The 23744-nt window shown below is 34.2% G+C and overlaps 1 protein-coding gene across 1 annotated transcript in view; it reads left to right on the top strand.

Moving 5' to 3' along the window:
- The window catches only part of LOC144472747 (uncharacterized), a 110166-nt gene that overhangs the window by 81153 nt on the left and 5269 nt on the right, over positions 1–23744 (top strand). Inside the window, exons 2-3 of the mRNA XM_078186077.1 lie at positions 16522–16723; positions 19149–19292. Coding sequence (XP_078042203.1) covers positions 16530–16723; positions 19149–19292 — 338 coding nt within the window. The 5' untranslated portion in view covers positions 16522–16529. The remainder of the gene's footprint in view (positions 1–16521; positions 16724–19148; positions 19293–23744) is intronic.

A 23744-nucleotide genomic window follows, 5' to 3' on the forward strand; every position in this document is an offset into this window, starting at 1 on the left:
TCATGATACTGTATCGCGCAACAATGTTATCATTACGTCAATCAAATATAATATGCTATTTTTCAAAATGTGTTCAAAATGTGTTCAAAATGTGTATGTGTTAATTTTTGATTCATTATTTTGAATCATAGAATCTCGATTATCCAAATGATAATTACTTGCGGTTTTGTTCAGCGGTGGGGTCAATTTAATAACGTTGGTACACACCAAGGTGCATCAATAACTGAATATCATGCTGTGGCATTAAACCGGTATTGAAACGGCATGTTCGCGGTATTAGTAAAATCAATCTGATGTTACCTGAAGCAGCATGGTCGCGCTATTACTGCGAGATATCCTGGAGATAGCAAGAAGACCGAAGGTTGTTTAATTACCAGGAACTTCGTGCTTATTTGATGACATTTAAGCGAAAGCATCACGTATACTGTCTAATTTTTAAACCTATATTTTTATGCTTTGAACTTATAATTTTTGTACTTATACTGAAAGTTGTTTCCTTTTTTGTTTGATAAAAAAACAGGGATAGGGTATGATAAATTTTAAAAGGTTCCTTGGTGATTAATTATTAATATATTTAAAATGATTCCTTGGTAACTAATTACTAATTTGCATTTACTAACTTGCTGTAACCGTGTTTAATGTAATTTATACATGAATTGAATTGAATTGAAACTTTATTGGCAGTGGATGTAACCCATCCGTTCTGTCTTCCATACAGATACATATTTTTTTTCTTTTTTTAACACAATATTTTACATTTTTTGGTGAGTTATATACTTAAGTTATATACTTGAATGTTTATATATGTACATATGTCCAAGGATTTTATTCAAAGTGATTTATTCACGTAATAAGTGCTTAATTGTATTTAAGTACACATCAGATTTTTTGTATATTGCATACATTTATGTCGATATGGTAATATTTAAAGATTAAAAGAATTCGATAGAGTATATTGTCAGATTCTACATCACACATTGTATTTAATCTCTTCAGAGCTTCTATAGTAGGGAACAGTCTATTTAATTGTTCTTTTTATTTATGGCAAATGAAATTTAAGTGTTCTATACACACGTTGTTAGAAGGAAACACATAAAGTGCGTCCACAATGTTTGAATTTCCCTTATGTAACCCCTTGCCCTATAAAATCCTGTGTCAGACTCGTTATAAAAATTTAAATCATGGTCTACTAAATATGGATATCATTCAAGTGTGATAAATCGAAATAAAACTCTGCCCTTCTATCACCAACGTTTAAACATTGAGATGGAGGTTATCAAATATAAATCATCTGTCTCGTATAGTAATTTCTTAGTCACAAACAAGTATGCAATATAAACAATGCAACTGTGAACAAAAATCGTAGTGCAAAGGATTAAATTATCCTACATCATCTTAAACATTAACATCGTTTTAAATGAAATTAGATTTCAAAAAGAAATTGAAATTATATTTTAAATGACTAAAGAACGAACAGAAACAATTGGTATCCAGTTACGCACGCAAGGTTTGATTGCATTCGAAAAATCTGCACCCGCAACCCAATTGCAGTTCCCAGATCCCACGGGCACAAAGAAAATTGTGTCACCCACGATCGAGAGGATGACGCGGCACCGGACGCGTTAAGAAAACATCAAAGAAAAGTCGTCGATAACGGGAGAAACCTAATCCAGCCGGAGAGTAGTAAGCCGAAACAGATGGAAGAAAAAGAGGAAGCGCACAGGCGCGCTGTGAAATAAAGACACGCGAGTCGTATCGCACCGAAAACTAAAGCAAGAAGGAGCGAGACGGAGAAAGAGAGCAAGAGAGACGGAGTACGTGAGTGAGGGAGGGAGGGAGAGAGGGAGTGTAAGAGAGAGAGATAGGCAGAGAGAGAAGTTTCAGATGTCTGCTATTACAGAGCACCTCTGTGGTCACGGCGCACAGCCCGATATGGAGCAATCTCAGATTTCCATCCGCCCAAATCAAGAATATACGCCCTCGCCTCCGCTCGCTCTTCTTCCTCTTCTTCCTCATCGGCGCGTATACCTCCGCTCGTCCTCTCCGCTCGGCTCCGCTCAGCTCCGCTCGGCACCGCTCAGCTCGGCTCGGCTTCTCCGCTCGTCGTCTCCGCCGCCGTGGTTGTCGCTGTCGTCGTCTTCGGATGAGGAGGAGCTGCTCGGGGTTGGTGCTCGCCGGTCCGCGCTGGTAACAGTGCCAAAACTGCCTCAAAACGGTCCGCTCTCCCATCTCTCTCTCTTTCTCTCTCTCTCTCTCTCTCTCCCCCTCGTTCTCTCTGTCTCTCTCCTTCTTTCTCCTCACCTTGCTCCCGCGAGTTCCTCATCTTGCTCTCCTCTTCTTCTTTGCTTCTTCAACGCCTAACCCGTCCTAGACACGTGCCCTCCTCGGCTTCCTGACTGCGACCCGACCACCTCCTCAGTTCATCCGACGTGCCCGACACCGTTCCACCTCGCAAACTGTCGCAAACCGTACCGAAGTTCCCCGTGAACCCTAAAGACAGTGTCAACAAGTGTCCGACGGGCTACGTCGCGAGGGGTTCATCGTCCTCTTTCCGACTCGCGAGTGAACAGTTCTCTGAGGACGAGCCCGAGGACCCTAGACACCACCGGCTGCGGATGATAGGCCGCACTCCGCTAGGATTTACCCGCAGTAAACCGACAGCACCGAGCGTTCATGTTGCCGGAAAGCAAGTTTCCCGTCACAGGTAATCCGAGACCCGCTGACCGCGATGCTCAGCGGCGGCTAGTGTTTGGAGAACTTGCTTCGATACCGAGCTTGCGGATCCCTTTGGAGTCTTTGAAACGTTGCTGATGCGGATAGCTAGACAGTTAGAAAGCTTAGGGGATAGTGATGTATAGAGGCGAGAATTTGATAGCCTACAATCACTGGTGTTACAGATTGCTAATTAACTAGTCAGCTTAGGGGATAGAGAAGTGGGACTCTGAAGTCGTCGAGTCACTGGTGTCACTTGTAGCTAGTAAATTAGTCGGCTTAGCTACTTAGATAACCAGCTTAGTGGGTAGCCTCTTATAGACTGAGACTTGGAACGGTAATAGCTTCCAGTTTTTAATTTTCAATCTGGAGTCACTGATCCTAACTCTAAGCTGGTAAGACAGATCTTTATCTGCTAGAAGAGTTGGTGCAGGAGTTAGATTTCTAAGTGATAAGTCCAGTTTGCACTGTAGATAGAGCTGATTTGTTTTGCAACAATTAAAATAGTCAATTCTTTCAGAGGAAGTCGCTTTCGTATTTCCTCGAGTATTTAACTTTGTCTTATAAATTTTGTTTAAAATTCTGAATATAGCTACTTCTGAGATAAGATAGCTACTTGTTGAAAGTAGCTTCAGTTTGAAGCCTTAATGCCTAACAGGAGAACGTTCTTAAGTTTTCAATCTTTGCGTGCACATCTTTGATATCTCCATCCACATTCATGCCGTAACGAGGGTGCTATTTTCATAGACTTAGTATTTTTTATAAGCTCTTAGTATTTCAACTCTCACAGGCAGGATGTTAACTTTGCACCCTAGATAGGCACAGATTATTTTTCTAATGCTAAGTACTTATGCTCTCATCTTCGAAATTTTAATTCATAACCGGAGCTAGGGTATTAACTTTGTCTCCAGACTGTCATCTTCGAAATTTCGATTTAGAATGGATGCTGTCAGCGTTAGCATCCTAGACCTATTTGACAAATCCCCAAGAACTCAACCATCAGACCTTGATTTGGAGTTCCAATTTTTGACTCAGTACTGAACGGGCAAATGACTTGTTTTAATATAATTGATAAATTAAGCTACCTTTCTTCTTCAATAATAGAGACATGGACTTTGCTAATTTCCAGTAGCTCACAGCGAGGCTTCGATGAAATCCTAATGCCGAGGCTCCGGGCTCTCGGCTTCAAAAGTGAAGTTGACTCACCGCTACTATACCCCAGGGTGCTAAATTAGCATAAACGGAGCTCCAGTAGTGCTACAAAAATGGATTTCCCCAATTCTTGAGATATTATACAAAGTAATCAATCCGCGCCATTATATTGACACATTCGTAGCAGTTGGTCTTCGAACTCCCAGCGTTGAATTTTTTGAGTCAGGATTAAGTTAGCACCCTACATAGAGGTTGTATGGCGTTAATGGTAGAGAAATGAAGCTAGCTCGTGCTTCGAAAGCAAAGAAAGTGTATTTCCACTGAGAAGATCTCCTAGGGAACCTCTGCCCTGCATCGCCTTGACATATTCCTGAGCATTGCAGCCGACTTACCGTTTTTAACCTACTTGCGCCCCTGCCAATTGAGACCGTACACACTCCCGGCCGCACCCCGCGTACCGAATCGTCCACTTGTTGCCTGTAATTGTGTACACTGGCCCGCCGACACCTAAAGCTTCATTCTCGAGCAGCATACCGCTTTGTTATATAAAAGTAAACATTCCTGGGTTTGGGGATCAGGTGTCTAGGATCCTTAAATCGTTCAGTTAACACTCTGTTCGCGGACTACTTTGATGATCCCAAGATCCGAAAAGCATTCACATGCTTCTTTTAGCTGTTTCTCTAAACAAATTTTCTACAACGCCAATTTATAGATAGGTCTTTTTCATTTTTCTATCGTTTGTGCTAATTGTCATTCAGATGTTAGTGATTTGAATGCTTGAACTACCTGTTTTAATAACTTTTTGAACAGAGAAGAACCGTTAACATGCCAACGTCTATTGATACGATACATGAAGCAAGCAAATTATATTAAACAATGAAATAATAAATTTAGATAATGTACAGTAGTATAGATTATTATTTTCGTTGCGCTGAATATAATTTTGCTAGAAATTACTTATCGAAGATTTCGTAAGATGTTGTTCAATAATGACAGCATTTTTGGTCTATAAACCCATAAATTATTTTCAAGTTTTATAATTAATCTGGTTTCTTTTAGACAATTGTTTAAAAGGAAACTGTTAATAGGATTTTTAATGATTATTATATTAAAAAGAAACTTGAATGTATTCTTTCGAACAATAACCTCAAATTAAGTTGTCTTACAGTGTTTCGATTAAACCTTGCCGAAAAAAAATTAATAATTGTTTCTCAACTAATAAATCTAAATCAACTTGTTGGTTTATAAATGAAGTTGTCGTTGCTATTGTAGAATTCATTAATACTAGAAATATCGGTAAAAATAATTGATTGACACAATTTTGAAATTCTAGATATGTTTTTATAGACAATTATTCTATAACTACATTCATTTGAAAATACTGATATAAACAAAGAACTCCTATTCAAAATAGAGTTTGCAAGCCGTAATATATACGTATAAACAGATTCACGAAAGTGTTTGAATATTTATTATCGATAAATTCTGTCAGAAACAAAAACTTTGCAGTTGCTTTTACGGTAATTTTTTATAGACGGTCGCGTGGTGTATGATTTTTCATCGCAGTCCTTTAATTTCAAATAGCACTTTCAAGAAACACTGTTTAAGCCTATTTAAATATTTGCAAAGATATAAAAACGTATGTCACTACCTTTGAGGTAGTTAAAGAATTTTCTACAGTGAAAAACGTATGCACAGTTATTACAATTGAAGCACAAAAATTCCTTGGAACTATCCTATACAATTGCCATGTTCGATGATGATTTGTCAATGTTCAAATATGTCTAAATATTTATTATATTACAAAAATATAGTGGGGAACAAGATTAAGTCAACACTTGAAAAGGTATAATTTTTTTATACTGGTCTAAATTATTTGAATTTTTCTGTAAATGTTAGAAAGATTGTATAGTGATTGAAATACGTTTTTTTTTATTAAAAAAGTGATTTGAAAAAGTATTTCAGTCATTGCACAGTAAACTAGTTCTTCTAACAATTACAGAAAAATTCAAGACATTTAAACCAATCTTTAAAAAATTACACCATTTTAAGTGTTGGCTCTATTTTCCTTCCCACTATATATACTATTGTGTTTTGAAACAAACTATACCATAGTTCTAACCAAGAAACATTGCCATAGCTTTAGCAGTTAAAACAGCAGATATTCGCGAAGTTGAAAATTCGAGTTTATTTCCCAAAAGTAAGTTCAATGTATTGGACATGTTCAAATGTTGCTAGCGATAGCAACAAATATTTTGTTACATTTGAGCTTGTTTAGTGAATCATTCTGCGCAAGAAACATTTCCACAGTGTTTAAGATTTAGCTGAAACAATTTTCAATGTTCAGTGTTTGTCGTCTTACGTCCGCGAGGTATATGCTTATAATAAATGCATAGTATTACATATATTCTTCTTAAATTTGTTTTACACATTGTCCATATAATCTATTTACGGTGTTGATAATATTTCAAAAAGTTATATCCGGTAAAAGATATTTTTCTTTTCCAAAATAACTTTTCAAAGAAGTTCTCTTCTTCTTTTCTTTTTCAAAATAACTGTTAGCTATTATCATCATAATAGTGCACTGACTTAACGCAGACCGAACTAAAGAAACAAATGAATTATTTTTGGTTTCAGCATAATATTAGCTGTGCACATAGAATTTATCGACGATATTAATTTTTGCAGAAATTCTTCAATTTTTCTTGGAAAAATGAATTCTAGAACTTTACGATAAAAGTGTTTAATATTTCGTAAATGCTGCACATTTTTAGTACTAGGATTTATATTGTACAAGATATTATTATTTAAAAGAAAATTTGGATATGAAAGTTTCAATTTAAAAGAAAATTCAAACATAAAAGTTTCGATTTGCCATTTTAGTTGCCAGGTTATGTATTAATACTAAACGTTGTTAGGGGAAATGTTAGATAGTTTCACATTTTCTAATGCACAATTGTTACAATCTCAACCCAGACACACGTTAGCGTTAAAATATCGAAGAGCCTAAATAATTCAGTGTCGAGATTCTTTCAAAGTATAATGGTACACATTAGTCATTGTTAGCGCTTGGTACATTTAATGGCAATAGTGTCAGTGAAATCTTAAACCATGTAATTTGGCAACAAAAAGACATAAATTAAATAGATGTCTATTTATAATAAGCTAGGTGTTTATACGTGTTGCTGTTAGGTTTATATATATATATATATGTTTGATCCAATCCATATTTCGAATAAATGCAACAGCTTTATAAGATTTTTAATTGAATACAAAATATCGAAATATACTGCTTATGCAGTTAGCTGTTTTGACGTGTATATTCGTCATTAAGACATTTTGTGTTATGACGACTATACTCGTCACGAAGACATTATGCGTTATGTCGAGTATATTCGAGTATACTGCTTAAACATAGACATGTTTAAAATGAGATCAACCATCCAGGCTATTATTTGCATCAAATGTTTACCACGAAATACATAATTTATTCTTTTGTCTACTCTTTCTTCAAAGACTATATTCTATTTATTTAATTGCATCGAAGTTACATTTACAACTTAGAGTTGAAAGAACAGTTCATAAGGTTTTGCAATTCATAACCCTTTACTAATAATAGTACATAATATTAAACAATATTGCATAGCGTAACACAACATTAAATTACATAGCATACAACAATATTGAATTACATAATATTAAACATTGTTATATAATAATTTTACAACCGATTTAAAGCAGTTGAGAAATACCAAAGTTATTGTTACGTACTGATCGTATCATTATTTATGAATAGAAGGAATGTGTGTAAAAATTGGTCTGCTTGTAAAATCGAGTCTGGAAAGAGTTAATAAATAAACGAAGATGGAAACTACTTGGGGTTCGAAACGATAAAATAACAATAGGAAGGATAGATTTAAGCAGTTTTTACTGGCGAACGAAGAAAAAGAAAAAGCAAGTGAACAAAGCGTTTATTGTTCGGAGAAGGCTCGCGTTCGATGGGTCGAACAGCTGGCAGTGGTGGGGGCACGCGAGCATATAACGAGAGTGTCTCTAACTGGCGGGGTCGTAAAGATACACCGCGCCGCGGGCCCGTCATCCATAATCCCAAATATGGAGTGAGAAATTTGAGAGAACCGAAAATAGTGGCGCCACGCCAACTGCTAAAAATAGCCAAAAAATAAATTGTAGTTACGCGGCCGCCTGCATCATTCTATAACTGGTCTTCAATGAATCGGGCCACCTCCCGCACACGCCGTTATTAATACCGTCACACGGACACTCCCCGGCAGGGCTATATTGCTCCCGTTTTTGGCGTCCGGCTTCAGCGAAAGGCTAGCCGACGGTTTTCACACCCTACCCCGCGACGATGCCGTGCTACACTAGACGGCGTCGAACACTAGCGTGGTGACGTGCACGAGAACGGCTTCGGTGTCGTTTTTAACAGGGACGAATAGTAACAGATATTGTTACATGAAATTATCTAAAGATCCACTAGTTTGGAAACATAAATAAAAAAGTCCGCTAGTTCAGACATAGTTTGGAAACGTTAATAATATTGACACATATTCGTCCGGTAATATTTTGCACCGCGATCCACAAAATACCGGCAGTTTTTGACGCTATCTGTACAAATGGTAATTCACAAAATGCCGACATTTTTTGGCACTATCTGTAGAAATGATATAATCTATATAAAGACAACGTAGCTTGTGAAAATCATATATCTCTCAGTGATTGTTACAATTATACCATCTTTAGTTAAAATGATCTTTGTTCGGTAAAAATTAGAATTTAATTTAGTTAGAATTCGAAGAACAAGAAAGATTTTGGTGGACAACATCTGTATGAGAAATATGTCTGTTACAGGGAGCAGAAAATAACGATTATTTGACAATTTTTCACGATGAAAAGTAATCAGTTTAGAAAATAACAGTTATTTCAGAAATTTGTTTCAACAAAATCGGTAACAAAACTAGGTTATAAAAATTGCAACTAATCGAAAGATCTGGTTTGAACAAAATTAGTAACAAGGACAGGTTTATTATGAGAACAAAAAATACGAAACTGAATAACGAAAACCAGGGACCAAAATCAGTACTAACATGTGTTTATTGTTCAAGTTGAAGTTAAATGAATGGTGAATCAGAAAGGAAGTTGTTTCAAAAAACAATCGGTTGTTTAAATTAAACATTAAATGTTTGAATGCGATCAATTATTACAAATGGTTATGAAGAAATTGTCATTGACCAAGAGTGGTTAGTGAAAGCGTGGGTGTGGGTGTTCATGAGACCATTGAACCTGGTGCGATACTTGTTGACATTGTCTTTAGACTATACTCAAGCTTAGCGTCTACGAGTGCCACCTGTGTTAGATACACATGACTTTTGATTTACTCACATTACCTACATTTGACAAACGATACAGCTGAGTATGTTTAGAATAATTTACAACTTTATTTATTCATTTTTATGCAACATATGTTTTTATGATACTCATTGTAGATACGTTAGTTTTCTATAGATCTTAATGAAACTTCATTTTCTTATGAAAATTAAAATTAATTATCAGAAAGTAGATAAATAACAATAATTATACTCTGGACCGAAATGGTCTCGAGCCCCTCCAAAATGTAGTTAACTTTGTAGACACGATTTCAAAGAACATAACGACATCTATAAAAGAAAATTGAATGTCGATTATCAAGACCAAATTTACGAGATAACAATTTCTTTCCAATTTTCGATATTAATTTTAAAATTAATTCTTCAAAATTCGACTGATAATAAAAACAAATTTTCAGTATTAAGCAAAACGTGCACAACACGTCAACATTTTTTGATTAAAATAAAAAGTAATTCCATGCTTTCTTAAACAAAAAAATGTAAAGGTTAAGATGTATTTAGCGACTAGAAACGAACATTTGCAAAATTTAGACGTTGATATTTTGGAAATAAACGACAAGGTGGTGACTTAAACTTCACCTAATTACACATATACTATACTATACTACACTATGCTATATTATGATACACTATCGTATACTATACTATTTTTATAGTACAGTGTAAGTATATTATAGCATATTATATATAATACTTTAATATGGTTAAATATATTTATAGTATAGTATAATATATATAGTATCATATAATATAGTGTAATATAATTCATCATAAAAGAAAACAATTTATTAATCAAAATGTACATTAGTATAAGTTAGTTTCATTACTGAAATTGTTTCCGACTAATTCATTAATTTTTCAATTTAATGTATTATTTTTATAATAGCTCAAATATTTGAGATAAATGACACTTTGTGTATAATACTTTGTTTTCAATGTCATATGACATTAGTTCCAAACGATTTATGCGAAATTATTACGGAGCATTAATTTTCTCTTTTCTTGTTGCTGCTACCTAATTCTACTCTCCTTACTGCCAGGAGAAATATATGGCATTAGTATTACATGACTGTACACGACAGGCTTCGACATTATTTGTTCGAAATAGTTATACGGGAAACAATAATATTTCAAGTATTCAAATATTTTATTCTACGTTAGTATTATAAAAGTGATGTTTAATTCGTTTTAGAACACGATAAAATATAGTTTCTTGAATCAACTTGGTATTTAACCCTTTGCACTCGAGTGGTGACTCTGAGCTACTGCTAGAATTGTTGCATCACGTTCCAAATTAATATTTCTGTTATGATCCAAGCAATTGCTGTTGCATGGGTTACAAGATTCAATTTCATATGCATAAAATACACTTTGTCATATAAAACGGAAATGCTATATTTCCGAAAAGTTACTTTAGAATTACAGTTAAAATAATATTTCTCAATTTAATGTACTTTAATATAATGTGTACGTAACTGCACTTACTTGTATAACTACTTATGAAATCTTATACAATTTTATTTAGTTGTATATTATTTTATACAATCTTATACTATTTCACATAATTTTATACAATCTTGTACTATTTTACATAATTTTATATTATTTTACATAATTATATATAATTTAACACCATATTACATTTTTGTTCACTGTTTTTTCATTCAAATTTGACATTATTCTTATTTTATAAATTATAGATGTGTTTGATAGCTCATAAAATGTTGTTCAAATGCGTTGTATCATCATATTCTTATTTATTATTATTAGATAGATATGTCAGCACGGTAGAACCTTGGTTATAGTGACTATATCTGAAGAATGTCAAATCAAACTACGTCAAATAATTTCAAATGATGTCAAAATATGTCAGAATATATTAAATCATTGCAAACTATGTCAAGCTATATCAAACTATTTCAAACTATGTTGAATTAACAATATCAACGTGCTATACAAAATTGAACAATATCACGCTCAACTGTTTTTTCCAAATTTCAATATCTTTTTAAAATTACGATTAAGATTACTCGCATGGTTATTAAATAATTACTAACCATTACGTTGGTAATTTACAAAAATTAAAATACTCGCAAAAGTTAAGAGTAGCAATCAAGTTAAGTGATAATGAAGTTAAGTATCGATTAAGTTAAATAATAATTAAGTTAATCAACAATCGAGTTAAATAACAATTATGTTAAACAGCAATTAAGTTAAACAATAATGAAATTATGCAACATTATGGTACCAGAAAAATGCCATGCATAAACGATATGATGTGTAATAATGAAAATTAGCATAAAGATATACAAAGTCCGGTGACGTGCGTGAAATTCGATCGACTAAGGCCAAGTATGGACCAGGAATTGCGGGTGTTGGGTGTGCTCCGCGTTTCTATTTTCGAGCGGGAATATTTTTATCCGACAGTGCTGTAAAGTCGGTATGTACAATACGCTTCATCTCCATCGCGCCTCTCCCCTTATCTTTTTTTTCTATTTCTCGTTTCCGTTCGTTCGCGAGTTACTGTCTCCGGCACAAAGGGCGGCAAGTTACAAATGTTTTCGAGCGACTTGCATTCTTCGCCACACCGTCGAATCATAGACAATTTTCGAAAAGTTAAAACCCTTTGCAGTCGGAGCCATTTTAATGGGAAATCTAAAATAGCTTTTCAGACTTGTAGTGTTTCCATTTTATTTACACATTATTTATACATTTCTTTTATACATTATGGAATTGAATATTGTGACTCGTGCAATAGTTAACTGCTCTTAACGATTTTTTTAAAATCAGTAAATTTGATAAAAATTATTTGGAAACGTGGTATGATGATTTTTCACGACGTTTTAGAGACTCGACCGCAAAAGGTTACAACCTTATTTAACAGTGCATATAATATTTTGTAATTTGCGTTTGAATAAGATGAAATATTGCATTAGTATTTTCCAAGATTTTTCGAATACTTTTAAATATATTTCTATGGTTGTACTATTACTGGACTGCGGAATTTTATGCAAAATAGAAATTGCCTGCATTACGTGCAAGGTGCAGAAGCTGCATTTTTTAAATTTCATTCTTGAGTTATTTGATTAAGTTGAAAATAATACAATAATATTTTTAAATTCTTTATTCGATTTGCTTATTTTTGTTATAAATATAAAAAATCTGTAAAAGAGGAGTGGTGATCGAGGAGGTAGTAAGCGGTAGAAAGAACGAGAAGGTGGAGGAATGGCTGGGCAGGGTAGAGAGAAAGAGAAAAGAAAGGGCAAAGGAGAGGGCTTTATTAGGAGTTTAGGGTAAGAAACGAAAGATAAAGCAAAGGCAGAGCAAGTGTAATAGAGAGGGATGGGTAGATGGCAGAAACGGTTTCTAGTCAGTAGGTATATGAGATAAGTGTGTGAATGAGAATGTATATAATGAATGAAAGGTTAAGATAGAATTGTAGAGTTAGGTTTTTGTAAACCAAGTCCTATTTCTTGGCCGAGAGGCTGAAAATAAATATATATATAATCCGTAGTCTAACTACTATTGCAACTACTATGTACAGTTTACTATTGAAATATTCAGACATTATTAAAATGAAATATACCTTTTAAGGAATTGAAGCAAATAACCTACATTTTCAGATTTAAATTAGATTTTATAATAATTTATCATTTTTAAATATTTATAAATCTTTTATATATTAACATTTAAATGTAATGTTTCTTAAATGTCAATGGACGAATCACTTAGTGTAGAAGTTAGAAATTCTATCTTTATATTTCATTAATTGAAATATTATGAATAAAATTATTAACAGTAATTTCCATTGATTTTTTTAGAAGATGTTCCATTTTAAAAGATGTCTGCATGTTGTAACGAATAACAGTGTATGTATATTCTACAGGATTAGTATAGCTATTACTTGTATAGCTATTACATATGAAATGCAAACATTTATTCAAAATTGGGAACTCTTTCCAAACTGATAACTTCTTCCTCAAAATTAATTATCCCGAAAACTAGCATAGGTCAAATATAGTAGTTTTGAAACATTCAATACGTGAAAGTCTATAAGCTTTGTTCATTTATTGCGAAACTATTACATTGTTGAAATTTTAACAACAATATTCTGCAATATAAATTTTTAGTTTAAATTAAACTACAAAATAAAAATATTAATTCCAAGGAACGTAAAATAAACAAAGAAAGCCTTACTTCTGTTAACAATTACAATAAATTGAAAATAATTTAAGTATGTATGAAAGTATTAAATCTATGTAAATTCTTTCAATAACATTAAACCTTTGTACTTGAGACTATTTCAATTCTAAAATGACGATATTTGTTGCAACATAGAATATTTCCATTTGGTATGATTATTTTTTCTGTGATACGTATACAATTAAACATGCATGATTATACAAGATTTCGTCGCCTCAGAGTCGCCGCTCGAGTGGAAAGGGTTAATACTTTTATATTAATATAAATTTACTTATAAACTTATAAATTTACTTTTGCCATGACTGCGGAAAATCGGCAGTCTAGCGATTACTTAAAAAATTTTGTTACATTACCGCAGATGGAATACATCTACACATTTATCTGATATTCAACATTGCGGAGAAATAACCGTGAATCGCTAGAAACAGTTTCCTGAGCAATTTATAATTATTATATCATTCGTTTTCATCATCCTTTGACGTATATCTACAGAATGTTAGGCGACCGCGTGGTGCTGACGGCTTTAAATATGCAGTTCCTCTCTTGTTACTATTTGCGGAACTCTCAATGCACGACTGTTATAAATTGGGGCGGGGGGAGTGGGGGGGGGGGGGCTGCCAATATTTTTTATACCAGTTTCTTAAATCGTACTCCATTTAAATATCGTTTAAAATTGATTTGTGACTGCAATTAGCGACGTCTCTTAAAAGCGCTGTCAATCATAATAGTTTTTAACATTTTATGATGCGCGAAAACGTGTTTTAACTGTCCACGCCAATTTCTATAAAATAGATAAGACTAACGTGGAATTTTAGCAACGTTATATAGGCATCATCTATTTTAGCAATAGTATAATTAAGTTCAATATGTAATGTAATGAACACAGGCACACGACACGGCACACAAACACAACGCAATATTCCCTGTATTTTCCCTCTGCGGTTTCGTAATAGTATTAATATCATATAATACTGTTACTAAAGTAGATAATGCATATTTAAAGTTGCTAACATTTTACAATTAGTCTATTTTATAGAAATTGACGGGGACAGAACAGGAACACGTTCTTGCGCATCATAATATGTTAAAAACTTTCATGATTGAGTGAGCTATTAAGAAATGTTGCCGGAATTCAATTTTAAGCGAATTTTAAATAGTGCGCGATTTAAGAAACTGTTTTAAAGGTCTACGTATATTTTGTCCACCTACTGCATGTGTTTATACAGTTTCGTTTATTCGCACATTACCTACGAGCGATGATTTTACAATTTCTGATACTCTAGGCTTTTTACAATAAAAAAACTTTTAAACGAATGTTCGTTGGAAACAGAATTTTCAATAGTGTGCCATATAAAAGTTCAACTATTAGCAGAATAATTGAAAATCCTATCGATAGGTGTCCGGTAAATAATGTGTTGAATAGAAACGCTAGAAATCGAGTACCAAGCCGATCGATACTTACGAAAATAAATCATGCCGGACTGTTTAACAAAGTCGAACTATCGATATCTATTCCGTATTGCACATTTACGAGCGTTTCCGCGGCAGAGCTCCCGGTTCTCTTATTACCGCGTTTATTATTACGCGCGAAGAACGCGGGAGTGCCCCAGAACTATTTATACGTCGGCATCGACGTTTTGACGCGCCGAAAGGAACAATATTAACAAATTATACGCGTCAGGTGCGTAAAGGTGAAGCCGATAGCATTACTGTTGCAATCCGTCTTCTTACGAATCTTCTTCCGCGCACCAGTCGCGTGTAAAGGGTTAATAGTTTTTGATATCGTCGCGTTCAATGGAAGATTAGTGTTCGTACATATTTAAACACCAGCCCTATCGAAATCTAAAAGCGACTAACAAAATTAGTTCAACAAATCTGCCGAGGAAGAATTACAAGATAGAATTTATTCAAATTTTCCACAATGTTTATAACAGCATGTGCCTGAATAAAGAAATATATTCAACAATTTCTAATGGAAATAGCTGAAAATTAGATCCGAGTATGGGAACGATGTAGATAAAATTTCATGCGAATCGAACCATGTTCATGGAAATTATGGCGCATTCACCGCAAATATTCATCGTAGTACATTGAAACGGGGTCACAAAAGTATTCGGCATCTTTGGGATATATGTTTCACAACTTCTATAGAGATTATCCGAGCCGTGTCACGTTCTGTATGTGTGGCTTAAGGTAAATTAAAGTCTTTAATAGCGATCGTTCGAGTACCTTTGCGGGTCTGTTACATTACGTATATATTTGCAATTGAGGTTTCATAACTTCCACGGACATTATCCCGTCCAATTTAAAGTTTGCAACGTTCCGATACATACTCGTATCTTGCAACAGTTGAAATATTATTTCGCAGTATTTTGCATTCATACTTTACCAGTTGGTTTTTTTTTTTATTTTAAATAAGAATTAACGATGTAACCTATGATTTTTATCGGCAATCAAAAATGATTGAAATATATTGATAGAGGATGAAAAGACGAATCCAACAAGTAGGATGACTGTACACCTTCGATTGATTAACCTCGAGATATTTGCGTCTGAAAGTTGACTACCTAATCATTCAGACGCTAGTATCTCGATGTTAAATAATCGAAATTGTATGGTCATTAGATTCGTTGGATTCGTTTTTGATTGCTCTATACCAAAACTGATAACAATGTACAGGGTGTCGTATACAAAAATTCTCTCTCTTTTTTCGTCCCAATCTTCTGCCTACTACTGTATCCCAGTAAATGACGGCAATTTGTATAACCATTAATTATTAACCGCAACATGCAAAAGCTCATTTCTCTAATTATTACATTTTTTTAAATTTTCTTTAATATTTAGTAATGACTATCCTTTACGTGATCAATTTTCTATCAATGATTTCTTCCTACCAAATTTTCGACAACACGAAATCCCACGCGTCGGCTGTATATCATCTCTCGTCTTAGAAAAACGATAGCGAACCGTTCCTCAGATTTTCCGTAGCCAGTAGAATTATCGTTGACAGTCGTCGGAATCGTTAACCGGACGTGTATGATTTTTCCAGGGGGCACTATGCAGACCGAGGAAGTCGTGTCTCGTACACAATCATCTGGTATAGACGGTAGCCCGACAGACAGCAGCACGTTGCAGCATCATCTGCATCACTCGACACGTATAAAGTGTCCGTTGCCACCTCTGCTCCATATGGCGGTCAAGCAGGAGCCCCAGGAGGAGGAGGAACGAAGTCGTGACACGAATGCGTTGAGGTGAGCCTACGATTATGCTAATTAACCTTCTTCCCATCTGTTCGGTCCATCTCAGATTCTAAAGCCGCGTGTCCACTTCAGTTAGTCTTTAACGTCACTGTAACTCTTTTTGTTGCTCAAGACGCTTCACGTTCTTAAAAATGTTTTACGAATCTTTTTTTAAATAATACTCTGAACGTAATTGGTAACATTGTATGATACTTATCTCGTGATTACGTGATTAAAATACTATATGGAAGAAACCATAAGTACAATAGTGATTAGAAAAAATACGATGAGATCTAATTTCAGTTCTACGCTTGTTGTGTAACTGTTATCTACTTGCATAGTTTATTTTGCTTTGAAATCTACAGACTCTTGTTTCCATTTCTCAACTTCAAATACGGAATTACGAAATTTGATCAAAAGTTCTGAAACATTGGTGTTGGATTATGGTCCGAGTATGGTGTTCAGAAATAAAAGAATTTCGTAATTACTTTTGATGTTCTTGTATATAATGAGTATAAAGACTGCACCATTGCGATCATTTAATCCTGAGATATTTGCGCGTGAAATACGAACCAGCTGCTGAATAGTTTTTTGATAAATTATTGTCACGTAACTTTAAATAGAATCATTCGTATTTTGATAGAGGGTGAAAAGACGAGTCCAACAAGTATAATGATTGTATGCTTTCGATTATTCAATTTTAAAAAACTTGTATCTGAAAATTAACTACTTAGTATTTCAAATGCAAGTATCTTGAAGTTAAATGATCAGAAGTATATGATCATTATACACGGTGGATTGGTCTTCGAATGCTCTATTTGAATATGAATAATAATATATATCATGCCGTATAACAAATTTTTCTCTAATTTATCTTTTTGTCTTAATTTTCTTTATCGTCTATTGTATATTGGGTAGTTGAAGTAGTTTATTAAACCAGAGAGAAATTTACCAATTCAAATTAAAATATTCAATATGTTTATCATATCAGAATGTGATCAGTATAATAATGAATCGATATAATAATTAGACTATAGATTTAATGCATTTATGATAGAAATGAGTGAACGTTATTTAAAAGATTTTTGAGGGTGTCACTGCATCAGTTACAACATATCGAAATCATTAAAATAAGAAAATCTATTTGGCTTCTGCTTGTTAAAACCAGGTTGATACAAACAATTTTTATTTCGTATTAACGATATCAATCAATTAGATACTGAATGTATGAATGTTCTATGGTTTATTTTAATGCGATCAGTAAATACGTTAATCTAATTCAGTTTTACAATAAAAGAATATGGTGCACAAAGTATAACAGCAATATATTAAATATCAAAGATAATATTTAAAAAATGAGATAAAAAAGCTTTTACAATAACAGAACTGCCACGCATAATATTTATACATATATTGAAATCGAAAATTCATTATTCTGTTTATTAAATTCTAGCAATGAAAATAAATCTAGTTCAGGATTATTTAAAATCTAAGGCTTTAGTTTCGTTGACATAAAAATAAAATGAAAGTGAATCTATATGCAGGGTAATCCATAATTATGGAAACATCGGGAAATTCATAAAATCCTTGTTGGTTACTTTGTCGTGGTTCAAAGCAGTCGCGACCCGGCTGCAGTCAGCTGGCTCGCGCGCGTAGCAGTAGGTTGTATCATCATGCGCGCGCAACAATCTTTTATCATTAATAACTCGTTAACAAAGCCGCGGATTGCATTTCGGCAAAGGAAAAGGTTACTTGAAATATAAAGGTTACTGTATAGAGGAAAGAGAAACTATTTCTTTCTATAGTTATAGAAGATTGTTCCTATTTTATATGAGTCACTTTTGACTTGTGATAATGAATTTTTATTATGAATTCAAATCGCAATAAATTCTTAATTAGAATGTTGAGTTATAATTAATTTCCTAACTCAGATAAGTGTTACAACGGGTCTTTTAAATAAAATCTGTTACCAACGGACGATGTGCGTCTTTATCAGTCCTATGTTTCTGATATGCGCGATCCTAGACCAGCTGTCTTTTGTCTCCTTTACACGCAACGTCCACTTCGCATTCGGCGTGCACACGGGACAGTTTACAATGTGCATTTACAATACCTTTCTTAGCTATTAAATTATATTTACATATTACGTGTGTTCGTATATTCCACTACAACCAAGCTCCTGCTATCAAAATCCGTAAATAAACATATTTGATAATGTACAAATTATTTTGGAACCTGACATAACAAGTTTTAATAGTATCTCCAAGTCATTACTGTAATGCAAATTATTAAAAGCATCGGAGTAATTAGCATATCTTCGAGTTAGAGGATATGCAACAGTTCAAATTATGCATACGTAGAGTAATTAACGTTAGTTTTTATCGAAGAAAAGATATTCTTACAAGCTTCTTCTAATCTCTGATTTTGTGTTCGATAGTCCGCAAGAGGATGCAGACTCCTCTCCGACCTCTATCGACGGCAAACACGGCCATGGGCACAACGCGGGGCACCATCAGATGCAGGAGATGGAGGAGAACCCGGGGCACACGGTTTCGGATCTCAATAACAAAGGAAAACCAAGGTAAGTTGTTTCTCGTGTCTAATTATATGCTTACGATTAGCACATTTCCATCCCAAGGTGATCACCGTTGTTCGTTACTCGACATTTATTCCCACTTCATTTTGCATACACTTGCCGACGAAAGCTAATAAACATGCCACTCGGATGCATATTCTAGGATGTGTTAAATCTTCTTAACATTGGACAACAATTTGTACTATATCAACAAAAATATTAATTCTTCCTTTCCATAATGTTTTAATTTTTTTCTTTATCTATTTGTTTTTTAATTTTTTGTGTCATTTATTTATTTCTTAATTTTATATTTTATTTATTTATTCCTTAATTTTTTATTTTATTTAGATATTTACTATGTAATTAAGGTTAATTAAATAATTCAGTTGTAACCGAAAGAAGTTTAAATAAATATAGATAATAGTTCTTATCAAAAATTATTAGAAGATGCCCTTCAATCTTGCTGGTAAAAATAATTTTGCAGTAAATTTTCCCAAATTTTTTCCCAGCTTAAAAACAAAAATGGACAACTTTAGAAGAGGAGATATGATTTTGTAGATGTCGATAATTAACAACTATATATGTAGATGTATGTAAAAAATATGCGAGATGCAGAATATGCAAAAAAGAAATTATATATTTGGAACCTTCCACTATAATCTAATAATTTTCTAACTTCCATAAATTTATCTCTGGCCTACATACTTATGCATTTGCAAAAATATATTATCGCATATAAGGTTGTTGTCAACCTTATTATTGATTTTGTGAGGTTTTTTGTTAATATTTTGTAAGTTTGGTCATTGGGTAAGTTTTGTTTATGTATATTTTTACATAATTGAAGATTATCCAAATGGAGTATCGTATTTTTAAATAAAAATAAACCACAAATTATTTGAGATATTTCAAGTTTCTTTATTCTAAATATAAAGTCAATTGCACAACACTAATCATGGAACACAACGTTGTATAAAGGATCATCCCAGCCTGTTTTTTTCATTGCTACATAATTTCGTTTCTATTTCATTAACATGTTCGTCGCCGACAAGTAGACACTAAAATCCCCACATAATTAAAGCAATTTAATTAATTAAAATAAAACTGGAAAGTTCACATTTGTCATAGGGGATGACATTAGAACTCTTTCGGATTCGAAAAATCGTAGTCGAATTCATTTTGCTCGAATATATTGGAATAAAAATAAATTTTCAAAATTGGTCAGAAATTAATGTCACCCAGATATGGATGACGCGGCGACGAACGCGTTAATGGCGGTTGTAATATTGTTTCTTATTTCGTCAATCATTTGCTTTAAAAAACATCGTACGCGATAAACAAGTTCGCAGAATTGCTATTCTTCTTAAAACGCACTGTCATCTCTGCTGAAAGTCCTCTTGGTCGACTGTACAAATTCAGCAGAATATGTTTGAGAAGCCAACGATAGCAAAGTTGTGAAACTACCGATATGTATATGAGTCGTTTATTTTGAAAGTTGCATAAGTCCATTTATACTTAAATTGAGATATTTAAGGATTTGTATTTCAATGCAATTAAAAATATACGTACAAGATTACTAATAAGTTATGCTGCTTAAGTTTATCTGAAGGAGTTAAATTTGTAGTTCCTATTAAAGTAATGGCAATTATTAAGTGAATAATATGCGTTTTCTTACGAAGAATGAAGTTAGGCCACTTTCAAAATTAGCAATCATATTCGTTATAAAATTTGAAGGAGCCCAAACCCATTCAATATAATTTAAAATGCTTCAAAGTGAAAGAAATAATACTCAATTTAATCGATATATCTTTACAACACTTCCAAAACATAATTTATGCGATTCAAAACATGTTTTAACTACATAAATTACAAAACAATTTACTACTAATCCACATTTTGTGTGTGTGGAAAAGATTTGAACAGATCATGATGTTCCGGTGGTATATATCGTAGTAGTTTCACTTATTTTACAGGTGTCCGAAAAGAATTTTTTACATACGGAAACCTTACCATCTTTAAAATTTAAGAAATACCTCAAATTTCAAATTCTTGTCCTGCCTTCAACTATTGCGAAGACAGGACTTCATTCGACGAAAGTTCTTTTGTGCATTTTGTGAGATTGGAAAGTTGTAGTGTACTACGAGCTCCTTCCACAAGGTGAAACGATCAATTCTGCAAAATATTGCAATACACTAATCCAATCCACATAAATTGAAAGCCGTCGTAGCCAAAAAAACGGGCAGAATTGGCGAACCGACGAGGTGTCATTTTTCATCAACAACGACAACGCAAGACCGCATGTTGCGTTAGCCGTAACACAGAAACTCTAACAGTTTTATTGGAAAATTCTATCTCATCCTGCATACTCCCCAGATCTTGCCCCATCCGATTATTACTTGTTTCTCTCGTTAAAAAATTTTCTCCGTGATAAATGTCAGAAATCCGAAGGCGAAATAAAAACGCACATCGATGAATATTTTGCAAGTCTGAACTATTTTGGAAAGAGGGCATGACGAGGCTTCCTGAGAGATGGAAGAAGGTAATAGAGCAGAACGGTTCATATGTAGCACAATAAATCAAGCTTAAACGACAAATACGTCTACTGATTTCGCATTAACACGTTGACGCCGGCGCCGATATTCACGATTTTCTCTGCGAGTCGGCGCCCGAAATTTACAAAAATTAAATAATTGTGTTAAGTTTATAATATTGAATTTCTATGTTTTTACTATTGAATATCTGTTTACAATGTTCAGATAAAATAACATAAACCTATTTTGTAGTATCTATTTTGCGAAATGCAAGCAAAATAAACAAATATACGCAGCCCGCGGGTCTGACACATATGACCCACCGTATCCCATATCCCATATCCCGGTGGGTCAAGCCGTCGTCAACGTGTTAAAAAAAGAAGGAAGGAACTTATGGGACACCAATAATTGACAAATGGATTTAGGCTAATTTCCAAATAAACGGCTCATACGTGCTACTACCTGAACTATATGCTACTACCTAGACTATTTGCTACTACCAATACGCGGTTAGACAGCCACGAATCAGCGGGATCGGTTTCACCTTTTCCGTCAGCGTTTAGAAGCTTTCGACCGACACATTTGCTCCGCTAACGACCCATTCATCGAGGAACTCGCTTCGGAGAGCACTAAGGAGACGCTGGCCCGAAGAGCGGAGAGGAATAAACCGCGAACTGGTTCGCCGCGTGTGCGCTCCTCGGGCTCTGGAAAAATGATTTCTTAGGCACGTCATTGAAATGCCTCGAGTCGATTACCGTTATTGAATTTCATTAGAAGCGTCGCCGTGGCTGGAAGAGAATCGCGGGACCTGTGTTCTATGCAAACGGGCCGAAGTGCCGGCGTGTAAAACTATATAAGCGGCCGAGGTGTGGTTCGGAATGCAGTTGCACGGAAAGCTGCGCTCGGGTCCCGCCTATCGGCGACCTGCAATTATTATTGCTAATAGCGATGCAGCTGAGATCTACTTTCACACTTCGAACGTCTTTATGGCTGCGGCGCATCTGCCGGTTCTACCCTCGGACAGAATTATGAGCGGGATCTTTATACGTTTATGGCCTGCGCAAACTTGTAAATTATGGGGAAATATGTGTGTTAATGAACATCTACGATATACGACTTGTTCCTTTTTATTAGTTTATTTTTCAGTTTGCGTCGACCTATAAGTCATCGGTAGCCTGTCGATTCCGTTATTAGAATTACGACGTTTTAATAATAATTAACTTTCCTAGTTGATTGCAAAAGCAGTCGTTTTTAAACTTCTTACACAATTTTCGAGATTTTGTTGAGTTTTTTCAAATTTTTGATTTATGGATTATCGTACTAAATTCGGTAGGATATGTTAACACTTTCACAACCGGTGACACAAACGTGGTGTCATCGGCGGACCAGACGTTGTTTGCCGGTGACACTCATGTAGTGTCATTGGTATGCCAGTCATTATTTGCCGGTGACACTCGCGTTTATAATGTTCTTATGAATTTTTTTTATATTTGTACGTTTTAATAATTATCACACAAAGGAATAAATATTATTGTATAACAATGTTGAATTATTTCATGAATTTACGTAAAGTTTTTTTTTTCAAGCGAGGAAATGTTTACAAATAATGCGGACGGCAAAGTGTTTCTTTAAAAATATTGCCGGCCCCTGGCGACGTTTCACTGCGCAAACATGCGGTTGTGAAAGTGTTAATATCTAGCGATTGCATATGATTTTTTAATAATTCGTAAACAAAGTCGCGGATTGCAATTTAGCTAAGGAAAAAGTTGTTGCAAATCACCTCAAAAACCTCTCACTTTTCGAAAGTAACATAACTTTGGGACACCATGTATATATTAGTAAAAACCCAAGATAGGGAGAACAGATTATTATATTATTACATTCTTTTGTTGTTTTTCCGCAGCCTAGTCGCTAATGACCATATTCTTCG

Source organism: Augochlora pura, chromosome 7 (genome assembly GCF_028453695.1).
Source record: "Augochlora pura isolate Apur16 chromosome 7, APUR_v2.2.1, whole genome shotgun sequence".
NCBI lineage: Eukaryota > Metazoa > Arthropoda > Insecta > Hymenoptera > Halictidae > Augochlora > Augochlora pura.